This window comes from Anoplophora glabripennis, unplaced genomic scaffold (assembly GCF_000390285.2).
Source record: "Anoplophora glabripennis isolate ALB-LARVAE unplaced genomic scaffold, Agla_2.0 scaffold4, whole genome shotgun sequence".
Lineage (NCBI taxonomy): Eukaryota > Metazoa > Arthropoda > Insecta > Coleoptera > Cerambycidae > Anoplophora > Anoplophora glabripennis.
In genome coordinates this window covers 491,602-508,570 of record NW_019416568.1, presented here as the reverse complement: position 1 = coordinate 508,570, position 16,969 = coordinate 491,602, and the positions used below count along the sequence as shown (strand labels likewise).

Sequence of the window (16,969 nt, the reverse complement as noted above, 5' to 3'; positions counted from 1 at the left end):
GTAATGGTTCGGGTTCGGAAGACCCCCATTGTTTTTTACTGTTTGAATTTACATTGCTGTTTCCTCCTCAAAAACAAATTAGAGCCGCATATCGGACAAAGTACTCTAAAAAAACTTCCGGGGCAATATATTGTACATGATCTAGGTTGCATAAAATCAGCGCTATGTAACGCAACGTCGACGTAAGGAACGACCAAGGAAGAACCGGATAGACATAAAAAGTAGGGGGTAGACCCTGAAACTTTGTACGTTTCAAGTATTCCAACTAATTCAATTTACATTCAGATTCGGAATAAATACAACTTTGGCTATGGCGTTCCAGCACTGTAAAAGGAGCAGGGATGTTCCGTAGTTTGGGATTTTTTGGAGAAAGTTACATTTGTCTGTCGGAAACTTTTTTTATAACAACATAACAAAAAAAGGTGCAATTTTTTTGAAATGACATTTTACATCAATTTATGATACCAATTTCATTAAAAATGTAATTTTATGGTTGTGACAATAATTTCGATACAAAAATGACAAGGTTGCGTTTCTTTCCAGCTCTAATCATTGAAAGCAAATAGTAAATATACGGACTATCCATTATACAGACTAGTTTCCTTGTCCTTATAATTTTCTTGTCAACAAATGTTATTCATATTTATATGGATTGAAATACGGAATATGCACAACAAATAGTAATACTAAGTAAAAAATTTGTAGTAGATTTCACCTCAACTGGTTGGATATTTACACAAACATTAAAGTAAATTAGACTAAGCCAAATTATATTTATATGTAAATGTTACCAAGATCTTAAAAGCTACAAGAGACTACTAGGGACTGTCCAAACGGATGCCTCTGTATGTTTTACTTTAATTTCAGTGAAATAACACAAAGAGGAAACACACCTTTAAATGGTTTCTACGTTCACAAGATGAACGCTAGAGAACATTCAATTACCTTTACATTCCAGAGACCATAACTAAAAAAGGCTCAGGACTAACAAAAACTGAGTTGTTTTACTTACTTTGTTTTACTATTACTTTAGCTTTGTTGTAGCAGTATTTAACTGTTTCCATAAAAAAAAAAAAACTTGGAAAAAACAGTGAGTGTAATGGATGTTTTTCTAGCAATATTTCTAATGAAACTACAGACTTCCTTAAATAGCTGAACGCAGAAAAAAATATCTTCCAATTGATAAAAAAATATGTAGTGTGTCATTTGAACAAAAACAGTTGACTATAGCAATTTTGACATACGTTACCATGGAGACGATCTAATAAATCTAAAAATATATGGGGTTTGTTATAGCTATTTGTTAAAATAAAAGAAACACGAGGTCGCGAATATCAAACTGGATCACCCGGTATATAAAATACATTCATAGATTTAAGACAAACACTATCTGCGTTATCAATTCCACCGTTAAATTTAGTTGACTCATATGTCAAATTAATGTATTAAATTTTTGTTTAGACAAGACTAAATTGAGCAAATTCGTAAACGAGCCAAATATTTGATACGAATTATCCTACATCCGTTAACTCTCCCTTCATTATTTTCGTTTTTATATTCCAGTCCACTCCAAAGTCCACAGAAATTTAATAATACACCAACTTTACGCCCACTTATGTTTACGCTTCTAATTTCCCAATTTTATAACCCCAACTAACGGCGGATATCGTGCGCAAATCCTGCATAATTTACCGCCAATTGCACGCCCAACACCCAAAGTTTCCTTTTTAAATAATTCAGGCCGAAGTTACAGCTTTATCTGATTTAATTTGTGTCCTACTCTTTTGTTTGCAAGTTCTCAAAGCTTACGGGAATTGTGGCGGAAAACACTACTCGGGAGTTGTTGCGGAAACAAAAAATTTGCTTTTGTAAAAGGAGATTTACAATTCGATTAGAACGGTTTTCATTTTAATTATCAAGTGAAAAATAAATCATTTCCTTTATTTTTATAGGAGCATCTACAGTATAGGAGTACCCTTCAACAGTAAAACATTTATGGAGATACACGATATCCTTTTTAGAAAATATGACGAAAGTGGGAGGCTCTTATAAAATACTGTTCAGCGAAACAGAGGTACGTGTTGAATGAAAATATCACTGCAAAGAACTTAAGTGAGAAGCCCATGGAAACAGAAACGATGAAATTTACTTATTAAAATTCCTCTTAAAAGAAAGTACAAGCAGCTGGAATTATTTGTATGAAGTGTGAAGGAAAATAATACATCAATTGAAACAATACGTATTCAATTCCATATAATTCTTTCCATTTCCAAATTATTTTTTTGAAGAGTATTTTAATATCTCTCATTGTTCTCTTATTTGAAACAAAGATTAATTTTTTCATTATACCTAAACAAGTTTACAAACTTATAATACATAAAATAACATGTTTACCTAATCAATCTTAGATATTTCTTCACAGGTGAGTCACTAAAATTTGAAAGGTATGTTCCAGATGAACTACTGACTTAATTGTCTGAAACGAATTCCTCTTTAATCATAAAATAATTTTAGATCACACAAAAACGAGGACAAGGCATAATCAAACGTTTTTATTGGATCGTATGCATATATCGTTTTTATTTTCTTATTACACATTCCTAGCATAACGAGTTCCTAGTACTAACATAACCATTTAATATACCGCATTCAAGACAATCTTAAAGCATATCGCCTAGACATTATCTCCTTTGTTCTAGAAATTGCAGCCCAGTAATTGTTTTAATGATTTGCTCATTGCTTTATTGGACCCCCTTCGCGATTATCACAATGATAAGATATCTGGAGTTAAGAATTTAACTTTGCCATCTATTCTTTGATATAGTAACGTAAAATATATGTTTCTACATCTGGGAGAGAAAATGTTACAAAAAAACTAAAAAGAGCAGCAGAAGACCATTAAAATAAACATTTTTAGCAATAATTACAGGATTTTGCTTAAGGATGTTGTTAAGAAACTTGCTTTGTAGTGTTTTATAAATGATATAAAGAAATTTTCTCGGTGACGTCCCATAACTTTTTATGAATATGTCGCCAGCATACTTCATATCTACGTCACTGGTTTGAGTTGAGACTTAAATTAGTCGCGTTGGATTTGTTCAGAAAACACTCGAAAAACGTACCTTAATTTTGAACACATTTTAGTATTACTTGTATCTAGCTGTTAACCAATTTTTTGGGTTCTGCAATTTTGTGATTTTGTAAACTATATTTTTATTATTATATGTATATTAAGTACACTTAAAATCATTTTTATTATTTTAAATATTTTGATTTCCTGAGTAACTTGTATAGCGACGTGATGTTTTGCATCACGTGCTTTCACCCCTCCCACCTGACCTATCTAAGCCTTACCTGGAAAGCTTGTGTTTATAACAATTAATTTTCCAGGTTAATTACACCCCAGACTAGGGTTAATTGTTATAAATGCCCCGCGTTTCAGAAAATTAATTTATCTGAACAAGATCTTGATAACATTGCGTTGCAACGCTATTTTCCCTGGATTATCGTCGTGAGAACTGCAAATATTGCTCTTAGGTGTGTCCCTGTTATTCTGTCAGAATAATGTAGGATAAATATTAATAATTGTTACAATTTAATGATAATGAATGGCAAGTTGTCCTCTGGGAAAACATGTGAAAGGACGTAGGACTAAGTGAGACAAATTTTAGACATGGTTTAGTCCAATTGCGAATTCAAAGTTAAAATATTAAGAAAATAGACAATATAGTCTCCAAAGTTGCTTGAAACTGGTGAAAAAAATCTGGTGGATATAAATCGGGAGTTCTTAGAGGCCAACTCACAGGAACAAATACTTTAATTAACTTTTTTGAAGGCAAAAACAATTCAGTAATAACTAAACTTAGTAGTTTTAAAATGTAATAAAACAAAGCTAGTGATTTATTGTACAGACATCTTCAAGGCAACGAAGTTCATTACAGCGCTTTTCCATTTCCATGGCAAAAGTCCTGTCTATGTAAGACCTCTTAAATAATGTAAAAACTATTTACTTGTCTGCAGTTTCAGTCCGACGCTAAGACAAGAAAAAATAATGACGGGGCATAAATTTTAAATGCTCCTCAGGATTGCGAGGTCGCCATTTTTCGCTGCCTTCATTGTTTACAATCTTCCGCTATATTGTGTAGTGCCATTTCTTATCCTCTTTCAGTCTATTGTTCCTATTTACGTTAACTGCCCCTCTTTTGCAGCGGTTGCCCAACAAACGAAGACTGCCATTAATGATTCTGCGCCATTTTATTCGGTCACAAGCAAATACGTTTTGTCAAATATATGAACATTTCTTAAAAAATAAAATAATCAAGACGCCTTACAAGTTTATTTGTATTATAGGAAAGGGTAAACAAAAAAAATACAAAACACAACAGTAATAAAAAAAACTTTACCTAATTTACTTTTATGGGCATATTATATTAAAGTTGGTCTTGTTGGTCGAATAGAATACAACATTTTGTTTAGGGATTTTCAGTAGATTGTACCAATTGCGCAATGTTGGTTGTCTATGTTTGACAGTCACATGGCTTGCTGTCATTTAGTATATGTTTCCAATTTTGAATTATTCCGTTAGGATCTTAAAAGCTTTCCCTATGGACTGAAAAGAGAAGGCTTCATCAAGACTGCTTTTTCAAACACGATTTAACCTCTAAAAATCTTTTCTATAAATTCTCCTGTTGACCCTCTTACCCTACTTAGTATACCCAACCGAAATTGCAAACACTTAACTGACCATTAAAATAACCTAGACTCTCTGGGTCGTATTTCTGCTTTGTAACATGAAACATATACCCAAAAAGCATTTAAGCAGATAGCATTCGTCCCAGATTGTTTGGCGTTTACACAAGAGAAAAAAGGGATATTGCTAACATGGCTAATGGCAAAGTTCGTTCAGGAAGAATCCGTGTCCTAAAACAGTTGTTTGTCTTCAACGTAGAAAATAGCTTTCTATAATTAAAAATGTTTGCTGGTTCTCGATTTTTTTTTTTTGGGAACAAGAAAAATTTTTGGACAAATACACAATTGAGGATTTTAAGTACCTATTTCAGAATGATCAACACAAACACGGTGTAGCAAAAAGAAACTTATATTACGTATTCACAAGTTGTACTCAACACTATTGCGGGTAAGTTAAAGGTCATCTTCGCCTAGTTCACATTCACAGTCGTCTCCACATTCTTCTTGCCAGTTGAGTTTGTTGTGCACCGGTTGTTCAAAAAAGCGACCCAGAATCAGTCGGCCGTATTTACCAGCAACTATTCCAACCAAAATACCAGCAACCAATGAGCTTAAATTCGGGATTATTTGTGCCATTTCGGTGGTATCTGCGAGAGTTGGTAATGTTTGTAATTACACAGCATAATTTTGACACATTCAAATAGTATGACAGTACTGTCAAAATCTTTAACTTGGAAGCTACACCTGTTAGGTAGTAGCATTGAGTTTATAAGCTACGAGTGGTATAAATAATACTAAATAATAATAATACGAGTGCTAGAAATAAGTGACATTTGAGATGTCTAAGAAAACGTGTAGGTTCAAGAATGCTCGGATGAGTACGCGAAGATAGAACTTTTTCGTATATGACTTTTCTATTACAAATATCATCAGGAAGCTGTAGTTTAATTTTTACAGATTATACACGCCACACACAACACAAAAAGTGTATAACTGTACAGAGAATGGGCAATAGTTCTAGTACTCGCTCTCTTTCTCTCTCCTTAATCATTAAGGAAGAGTGGACAGATTCCGAACTTCATCCAAACGTTAGCCAATCACGTGCCTGAGCGAGAGAGAAAGATAGTACCCACACTATCTCTTTCTCTCTCTGCCACTCATCTACACTGTCGTTGGAAGCGTGCTTCCTCCACATAGTATATACTCTAAGATGGTAGTTTCGATTAAAAGGTTTAACTGTTAGAAATTAATAAATATACATAGGTATTCTTTAAACAAATTCTCCATTTTATCATTAAAATATCGAAACTTTAAATGCTCCGAGAGAATGATTTATATTGCCAGTTTTTTTATTTGTCCTAACGAAACTAGCAAAACATAAGTTATTTAAAAAGTTTTATTATTCTTTGTCAAGAAGAGTGTCTTAAACTTTACAATTTCTCTTATAAAGACCAGTAAATGCCGACGTAGTGCAAGAAAAGTGGCACAGCGGGGTAAAAAGTTCCATGAAGAACACTGTTACATAATTATAAGCGGAAATCGTCGTTTGCTGTGTAAATACGACAAAAGAAAGACGCGAACAATAGAGCACAAGTAGGGCACTGAAGGATTGTAAACTAAGATGAAGGGAGGTCGGAGTCTCATATTTCTAATTAGTGAAACAAACCGTCGGCTGATATTTACATGACCTTGTTGTTTCACCCTCCTTCCAAATAGACAGCAAATTTACTTAAGATTATAATTTATTGGTCGCTGAAAGATTCCTGGGCTTTTGTTATCTTCTGCGGCGTTTCAACAAAGTGGAAGAACATCGTCAAAAACTATGTCCAGTGTGTTGTTCTGGTTTAGGTAACTTTAAAAATATAATGTGTAATGGAATGGATGGAATTCTGTATATTAGAACAGTTTTGAATTAGTTTAATGGAAATATTAGTTTTCTAGCATTCTTCTCTATTTTCCCATTACTAGTTGGTCACACTAGCATATCAATCAACCTCAGAACCCATGTTTTTCCTTACTAATGATATATTTTCCTCCCCTTTCCGATTCATATCAAATCACTTTTTAAGTGTAAGTTTAGAAAAAAACATTAATGTGATTGCTTTTGTAACTCAGCTCGCTTGTTTCCTGACAAAGCAGAAATTGACGGAAAAATATAATTTTCTAAATGCTTACCAGTGGATTGGATAATGTACTTTTTTAAATCAAGACGGAGTATTTTCTATCAAGTTCTCAGGACGACGGAACTATATTAGGAGCCTCGGACAATTTATCAATATCGACAGAGCTTCCTTCTCTACCTTCTTTAAGTTTAAATTATGTTTCAGAACTGAGGTGAAAAATGTATCTGTGTGAAAAGTAAATTAGGTACATTAAAAAGGAAAGATTAAGGCTTTGTTTATGTTCACATAGAAAAAACTTCATGGTAAATGGATATTAGTTTACAATTTGGAAAGTAAAGTAAAAAATATTTATCTTGAAGTTTTCTATTCGTAAAAAGCCGAGAATTTTCTGAATCGCTTCAGAACTCTAATAAAACTTTGCCAACATCAGATTGTAATTCTGGACAAGTTCGGCTCGGCAAAAAGCTGCATATAGCGAGGGATTTGTGAAGTTGTCGGGCAGAAAATTCTTTAAAGTTAAAGGCACATCTGGGTTTAATTTGTTTCGTCGCCATAAGGGAAGCAGTAATGACGAGAACACAGCCTGTGCAGAAATAATCCGCTTTGTCCAGGACAACTGATTTAATTTTTAGTTAATATTTAGATTTTTCTATCGAGATCTACCTCCCACAGTAATAAATCTTCACATTTGTTGTATATTTATTATATAGTCTCTAAATTTATATCTGCAAACTCAGTACAACAGAATGTAATATCCATTAATCATTCCTGTGTCCTGAGGTCTCAGCATCCGCAACGAAATTAAGTTTTGCGTCACGTTTTCCACATTCTTTTGACAGCAGATTCCGGATTTTTCCAACTGCATTCATTTGTCTTTACTTATTAGTGTCATGGAGTGTATGACTGATTTGTTTTGTTTTTATATGGAAATATATTCAACTGTTTAATATATTCTTTTGTTTCAGTTACAGAAAAAGAAATTCGACAATGGTGAGTACAATTTTTTTAACGGAATTGTTAACGGTCGAATGGAACTGTTGACTTTTATGCTGTTTATTAAATATAAATATATTTGTTGTAAATTAAACTGTAATACAGATGAAAAATTACGGTAATGTATTCAGTTTCGTTCTTCCAGTAACATATGCTGCCTGGCTGCCATTTTCAATTAATTTAAAGTATTTGTACCAAAACATATAACAATTTAGGGACTTAATATTTATTTATATAAATAGATAATTATAAACAGTTTAAAGTTTCTTAATATCTCGCAGTAAAATTTAACTTAACTCATTCATTTTTTGCTTCTGAATTGGATTGTTAAGAAACTTTACGAAAGTGTAAAATAATAATAACAATTAATTTTTAGCTTCAATATTGCCTAATATGTCAACATGTATAGTCACATATACTAATGCACCTTTCTTGTTGTCTTGGTTTGTGTGTCAAAGCCTGCTCTGCAAATTTAATTTTTAGGCAGTTTGGAACACTATTTTCCTCTCGTATAAAAATTTTATATTGACTTCAAGTTCACTAAACAAAAAACGTTGGAATATATGTCAGTTTTGATATGTTTGTATAAGTCTCCTGGCTCTTGTTCATTGAAATATATCGATATTATCAATTGCGTCGCTTCTGAATGATTTATTTTATAAAAAGCACAGAGGTACAAATCATTCGTTTGTATTATGTCAAAATAGAGCAGTATTTCACACATTTGCGTTAAAATCTATGTGCAGCGAATGGTATATTCGATTGTGAAATAAATGAAGCAAATTGAATTGCAGTGTAGGTACCTAAAGAATAATCATAGAGAACATTTTTTTCCTTCTTTAATGATTATTGTTATGATGAATTAGTAGAATTAATTAATAAAGCTCATTTACCACAAGTTTGCAATGACGTCACGATACGAAATGGTACAGTGTTGCCAGGTTGCAATTTTTTCTGGATATTTAAAAAAATTATTTTTAATAGTGAATATAATTTAATAAAATTGTAACCACAAATTATTATGTCCAATTAAATAATATACAGGGTATTAGAAGTTTGACTGCCTTAATTTTAACAGACGATAGAACACATTAAAATAAACAAAAAACCTTATATGACATGGGTACTAAACTCAACCATTTCCAAGAAAATAATTACCACAATCTGCAACTTGAAGTATAAAACTTCGATTAAATAAGGAATATTGAGAATAGAATACCATAAAATACAATGTTTATCATTTTTTTGAACTTATTTATGCTTAATCCTAAAAAATAATTAGCGTTGTAATAAATTTAAAATTCGATAAAATTCATATCGAGCTATGTGACAACGGCGCGGCAGTTAAACGAGGTACTAAGCTTCCAGCAACTCATTTCAGTTGGTATCTGGAATTGGACCGTGTCTGAGTGTTTTTTGCGAACCACTATTTCCTTTTCTTGAGACATCTTGTAGAAAACAATAAACATATCAATTTGATTTAGTGTGGTTATTGCAGTCAATATTTTCTAGTTTTAATCAAACGTAGATAAGAAAACAATAGTAGGGAAAACAATTTCTATATAATCTTTTTCAGTATTTCTAAAGGACAAGAGAATAAATGTCATAAAATCCTCTGGAATTAATTTCTAACTTTGGTTTAAGATTTTTATAAATTTTTAGCGAGGAAAATTGTTATCATATTTAACAATTACGAAATCACTCTTAAACACCTTTTTATTTATTTTTAGATGTGATGTCTATTAGTTCAACATTTCTTCTCACTCCTAGTTTGGTTGTTACAAAATCCTCACTTTATTCTATTTCCTTTGATTTTTTTTTGGTTAGCTCAACTAATTTTTTATTTTTTATAATTAGATCTTGCTTCCTCCCTCTTCCTTATTCCTTTTATATAACAAAGGCCCAAGAATTGAGCCTTGAACCACCCCACGTCCAATTGGCTCTTAGTTAAATAACCTTGTGGAAAAAATTTATGGAAGTTATGGTTACTAAGAGCAATTCGTGATTGGTCGTATCAAACGCCTTACTGTAATCTCCGAAAATTATGATACTCCCTCTACTATTGTCCAGTTCCGTAAAAATATCGTCAGTTATGTTTAGAAGGGCTGTTCTACAACTAAATCCGGATCGGAAACTTGATTATGTCTCTGAAAGCAGCTCATACTTGTCAAAATGGTTTCGTAGTTGTCTTAGTGGGGAGAATATGACGAAGATTGTTTAAATAGTGCCTTCATCCTACACTTTTAGGATAAAAATTCGGAAAACCCTTCCGATTTACAAATAAAAATGCGCACAAAAACCCACACGAAGCACCGTTATGTAAAGCTGGCTAATAGACACCGAGTAATTTCTCATATTATCCCTGTTCATTCACAAACACATTTACATCTGTCAGCGCCTGAATCTCCCTGCCGATCCATCAATCAGTTCGATTTTCGGGGGCTCGCCAGATCGACGCGTTCCAACCCTTCAGCTGACGAACAGATTCCGCATAATTGATACCACCTTTTAGCGCAGCGAAAATTGGCGGCGCGGATTGGGACGGATAGATAAATTTGCGTGCGGCGTAGGGGATTATTTGCGAACGGCTGCCTCTAATCAGGATCGGGTCAGTTAATTTAAGGAGGCCGGCGGTTTGTCCGCTTTTTCAAGCAGATCGGGGCCGAGAATACAAATCGCTGTTCTTTACGGGGCCTATTTTCTCCTCACACAGGGTGTGTACTGTATCCTCACTCGCACTTGTTATACACTCGCTTCCTAGACCATTGTTATTTTCCAATTTTGAAATGATTTTTTTAATGTTATCTTTGTTGGGTGGTGGTACCACATTTTCTTGTCCTACACTGGTTCTACTTCTTCTCCTGGTAATTCAATATATTTTTTCATTTTTCTATTAATTCGTCTCCTAGAAAAATTTTTTTATGGCAATTTGGTTTAGGTTAATATCCCATTTTTTTCTTCTTGGTAGGGTTGTCTGAGCACTTTTTGTCCATAACTTTCTTCTATTTGGTTTAATGCATTTCCATAGACTTTTCTTTCTTCCTTCTTTAATTCTTTATTTTCTTAGATAAAATAATCTCCATCTACTTCTAACTCTCCATATGTTCTTATATCCTTAATGATTTACATAATATCTTTATTTGATTTAAAGTATTTCTAGATGATGACCATAAAGTCCCTTTGTGGACTTTTTGTCTTTGGAAACAGGTGTTCAATAATGTTTCTTTCATTTCCCATTTTCATTGGTTATTAAGTGCTTGCTATGATCTATAGTTGTTTTCCGTGTCTTATCCAGATTTTTTGTGTTATTCGCTAGAGCTACCTCTTGTTTTGTATCCATGGGAATCATGTCAGTACATAATCAAGAATAAATTGGAAATTTATGTGGCGTTTCTGAATAAAGATCTAGAGCGTCGAATGTACACAGGAATATAATTTATTTTACATTTACATATTTTCTAACCAAGAACAAAATTATTTTTCTTCTTGTTTCTCAATCCTTTATTTATTAAAACACTAAAGGTCTTTGTGGTGTATAGATATTTTCATTATGGTTAACATTAATAAAATATTATATTAAGGATCGAGAAATAGGTATATTTATAGTCAGACATAAAGATTTATGGGCATAGCAAATCAAGAAGTTTATTTTATGATAACGAGGGGTTGAAGGCTATCTGTCTGCCCTAATATTAAATCAATAATCGATAAGAAGTGCTGGCTTAAATTTAAATTGAGCGAAGACTATAGCAATTGAATGAAATGGATAATAGGATTAAAGGGAAATTTAATAAGAATTTCTGAAAAATAGCGCGTAAATTTTTAACTGATTTCATCTCTTATATTAATACCATAAAAATTGTAAAAAAAAATAATATATTCTTTAATATGCCATGTTTTAAACTAGAGAAAATAATATTATTTGAAAGTAGAGAGCCTAATCATAATAATTATTTTTATTTATAACTAAATATCTGTATCAACATTGATATGGTGGTCTGAACTTTGCATCAATATTTATTTTTATTTCGTCCCAATAAGCCTTTTGACCTCTGCTCTATTTGACCACCAAAAATGAGTTTGTTGTCGTGTTTCTTCGTGGAATGAAACTTGAAACGATGCGGAAGTTGACTTTAACGAAAACTGACAAGGTGAAATATAAAACCCCAAGTTAAAAGCCTGAAAACATTAAATTTTACAACAGGATATATATCGTGACGAGATTCATTAAAAGTAAGTTCGATTATCCGCCTTAGCAGATGCAGGACTAGGGTGAGTCAGGATTGAAACGAAAAGTCCTGAAAACATACCAGAGGTAAATTTAAATAGATATATTAAGGTTCTCATAATTCACATTAATTAATTAAATGTTAATTCTTAGAAAATATATATGAAACAAAAATTAAACAGGCAAAACTTGGATTTCAATAGTCATAGGAAACTTTTATGGAATTATATAGAAAATAGAACCCTATACATTTCATTGTTATTTAGATGTATAAAAAATAACATATAACAAATCTTTATGTGATTCTTTTTTCTAAATGAGATATTCTATTGATATTTAGGCACAATACTGACGTACCACCATTGTCTTCACTTAAATACTAAAGTAATATTTCAGTGTAAGCTAGAATAAATGAAATTCCAATTATTAATAAGCTAGGATATCGACGTAAATATTTTTATTTAAACCATTTCAAAAAATATTTACAATTGCCGTATTGTACATTTAAGCATAGGATATTTGTTGGTGAATGAATAATAACCAAAAAACACTGGCATGTATACCTGGGCAGGTAATTCTTCAGATATAAATATGAGATAGCCAAGTGATGCAAATACGCAAATACTTAGTTACAAAATAAATTGTTTGATGTGTTACTTAGAGTGTGTTTATTTTGGTGGCCCGACAATTAAAGTCCTACTACAAAAGGTATATGTCATACTGGATTTTATTTAATTCATGGTAGTTATTACTGAAACTTAACGAAGACTATCATTATGAATACATAGAACAAAGACAAACTTTATAGCTGCTATTAAGAAACTGAACTCTTGTATCTAAAGAGAAAGTTATAATAGAAAATTAACAATATATTATGTTAATCGTAAGCTTTATAAGCTAACTTCTGCAACAATTAGAGACAGTACTATAAATACTATAAGGACGCCAAAGCGTCTACAACTATTACTAGAAACTCTCAGCATTTCTTGAATTCCTATTTATCTGTGTTAGAGTAAATTACCAACCCCTTAATAAATATTAAAACCGTATAAATTAGTTTCTCGTTTGTCCATTAAAGTTAGTTTCTCCGTTTATCCATTAAAGGCTGTTAAAAAACTTTTATTAGGAAGTTTGTACAATTGAAATGTACACAATTCTCTATTGTTGTATTTTTTAAATCTTCCTTATATTAAAAAAATACTACAAAGTCTTTTAACAAAACGTTGTGCAATTATTGAGAGTACTTTTACTTGAAGGTAAAATTGAAACGTACATTGGTAGATAAAATTAACAAAACACAACGATATTAAGCCCCAGACACCCCACGTCCTTGATTTACTCACCGATCTACCTCATTTGTTTTATCTGCACGCTCTGTTTCCTACAGAACAATTCTAGGGCGTAGAAAATTTAGGCGAGCGATACCGTGTCGCGTTATCGTCTGTCGTGGGGTCAAATCGAGAGGTATGGAAGGTCAGAGCATTAAACAGTAGGGTGGACAGGAATTAAGCAATTTTATTGCGTTTATCTCGAAAATTATGAGCACTGGTTAACATGCGAAGACTCTGAGTTGTCAAACAAAACAGTAAAGTAAGTTGAATTCGAGAAATTGTCAAACTTTTTAAGTAATTAACATTAAGTCGTATGCTAAGGAAACAGTCCGTACATTATACGACTAATGAACGAGTGAAGATTCTGAAAATTCATTATAAGTACAGAGAGTATGTAGCTGAGACTGTGCGCAAATTATAAATAAATAATCCTAGGTTACTTTTGGGATAACCTTTATAAGTACAATACAAATCGTTCCACAAGGACCTGAAATGTCCCAATCAAGTGTGTACACTGTACTGACTTTTTTCCATATTTCTTCTCAAAAATTTTGCGCTTTATGTTTCATTTAAAAAAATCTCCAAGGACTCTTTTCTATCAATTCAGTAGTAATATAAAATGGAAAGCAACTGATGAACGCACAGCATGAAATAAATCTTCTCTTCCAATTTTCTTTATTGGCTGGAAAACAGACTAGTCGTTACACAATAAAAACAATCCTCCCATGGGACTCGTTAAGGTACACTACCTACTGTTCTGTTGGATTAATAAAAATTGATTTTACACGCAGGTGAAATAGCTTGGGGAATCCACAGAATTTTTCAAATCATTGGAAACCTTGTTAAAGTTAACGGAAATAATAATATGTAATTAATAATAATGAAAATTTTACTAGCTGGTTATTTGACTATAAAATGTAAAATACATATAAAATTCAATTTAGATAAATACGATATTCTCAGCTTCATAAATTACATAGAGCGGATTCTAAAATCAATGTATTGAACGCGTAAACGAAGGAAATTGCAAAATTTATTTGCTACTCGCTCGCAAAGTGCACCAGCCAAATTAATAGGTTTGCATATAATATACTCCCCTAAACAGCCAATATTCGTTCCGTTCTACGAGAAATTTATACAAATCTACGTGTGGAACGAGAACTAAACACAAGTTTAATTGCCCTTTTCCAATAAAGTACTTGATTAATTAGCGTCACATTCGTGTCGCTGAACAGTGAACACGAAATTTGTAAAAATTATAACCTCAAAGTTTCTATGTGGTACGTTTTAAAGTTGAGACATACATTACCGTGCGTATTTCTACAAAAACATGTTTGAATCTGATATATTTAAAATTATTTATGCGGTATTACTGTGGTATTCATAAGATTCTTATTACTGAGGTTTATTGTTTATATTAATCTTACAGGTGTGTTAATCGATCTTACAATAATGGATACTGTTTTAATTTACAGCGAAGCAAGACAAAATGCATTAGCAGCTTCTTACTTGTATTTAGAGCGTTTTCCAGGTGCCAACTGCTTGTATCGCAGCCGATCAGCGAACGGTTGTTACAACAAATGCACTGCCATAATGTGTGACCTAACCTTTAGCGCTGCCGATGTTTTCAGGAATTAGGTAGTCGTTTATTTCTTTATCGCCGACTGGATATAGTATCGGTTTAATTTATGGGTAAACGGATGCATTTGCATAAAATCGTGCATATGAAATCGCTTTAACATATCAATTTTTAGATTTTACGGAATTTAATTCCACATGAAACTATAAAGTCTACATGTTACATTTACATACAAATAGAAAACTACCACGTTTGCAGAAGAAGATTAATTTCATGCCACAATTTTATGCCGACTATGTAGCATTGCAAACAGTAAGGCGCTTCTTACAAATGAATGAAAAATAGGACTTGGGATGTAATGTTGAAAAGCATTGAAAAATAATATTTTTTCAACATAAATAGAATTTCACATTTAAGGCAAATAAAGTACCAAATAATTAACGAAAAACTTGTATCTTATTGTAAAATTGCAATAGTGTATATAACTAAACACGTATTGTATCGGCAAGTATGTTTATGAAATTACATTTAGATTAAATAAATTAAAAAATTAATTTTAAACTCAAACACATTTCATCGTTCTGCCGGCTGTCTCTCCCCTACTGGGAAAAGTTCAAGCACCACCAATTATTTTGTAATCAACCGCCTTTTTATATTTCCCTTGCAAGAAGTGGGTTTACTAAGATAAAAACGTAGCAGGGATCAGGCCAGAAACTTATTTTTCTTGATCTAATTAATGCTAATCACCCAAATTTAAAGGATCCCCACGTTCTGGAGAATTGCAGACGTTCACAAGTTAAAATTGAGGCTAATCCGAATTTAAATGTACAGTTATTTTCGAATTAACTGTTGTACATGAATTAAACTGACTAAACTAAAGGTCAGGATATCGGGGGACAGTGGCATACATCGACCTTTTAGGGTATTTACATGATATTTGAAAGTATTATACTTCGAAATATTTCCAATTATAAAGTGTACTGAGTTTTCCAGGTTAGTTCGACGTAATTTGAGATTTGTAGAAAGGTTTTGGTGCGTTTCAATATACATACGAGTGTATCTAAATGTTTCGAAGTTTTTTAAAGTGCCCGATCTATTTTTTATACTATTTTGGTGTATTTTGCCAGTTTTTATAGATATTTTAAAGATATTTCCAACTATTTTCAGTATTTGACATCCAATTGGAAGAGTTATTGTGCAGTCTAAGACTGGTTTTTTATATTTTATTGTATTTTAAAGCAGGTTCATTCATCAATTTCATTCTGTTTTGTCTATGTATCTTTTTTGTTTACTTTATACTCTTTATATTTATGGATTTTCTCAATATATACATATTTTGATACGAATAAACCAAAATAAATAATTATTTATTTTGTCTATCTAATGTTATTAAAAAAAAATCATTGTGTGCCGCAAAGTGGTAGAAAGGAGGTATCAAAATAGACGTTTAGAGAACACAAACGAAATGTATCGGGATCTCTATTTTATTCATGGATTTCAAGTGGACTTTTACCACTCCCATTCTCTGTAAACGGTGCTCTTAGTATAAATTTATTTTCTGTCCAGGAATCAATCGATCTAGTTTAAGATTCTTTCTTTGTTTCAGGCACAAGGGTTTCCTGAAGGACTGCCCCAACGGACTTCTCACAGAACAGGTGAGTCATGTGTCCTTAAGCCTAGTTCACATAGTTGAGCAACTGTTAATATGCGACTAATTATTGTTACATTTTATCTACTTATTAAGAAATAAATGCCAAAAATCAAATTTACGTTTAAAAACTATACGAATACTTTAATTTTCGTTTACTAAATGTAAAGCAACAATTTGTTGAAAATGAACAAGCGTTTTTTAAAATAACAAAGTTATGTAGCGCCCACTCGAAATGGAACACCCTGTAAAGGTAAAAATATTTTCTTTACATGCATGATTCCAGACAACTTTTATTAAAACCATTTTTTTATCAATTTTACAGTTGCAGAATAATAATAATAATAATAATAATAATAATAATAATAATAATAATAA

At 32.0% G+C, this 16,969-nt stretch overlaps 1 protein-coding gene across 1 annotated transcript in view; it reads left to right on the top strand.

Moving 5' to 3' along the window:
* Positions 1-16,969, top strand: part of LOC108917402 (frequenin-1) — a 112,487-nt gene that overhangs the window by 58,470 nt on the left and 37,048 nt on the right. The window contains exons 2-3 of the mRNA XM_018723964.1: positions 7,778-7,802; positions 16,550-16,598. Of these exons, the coding sequence (XP_018579480.1) occupies positions 7,778-7,802; positions 16,550-16,598 (74 nt within the window). The remainder of the gene's footprint in view (positions 1-7,777; positions 7,803-16,549; positions 16,599-16,969) is intronic.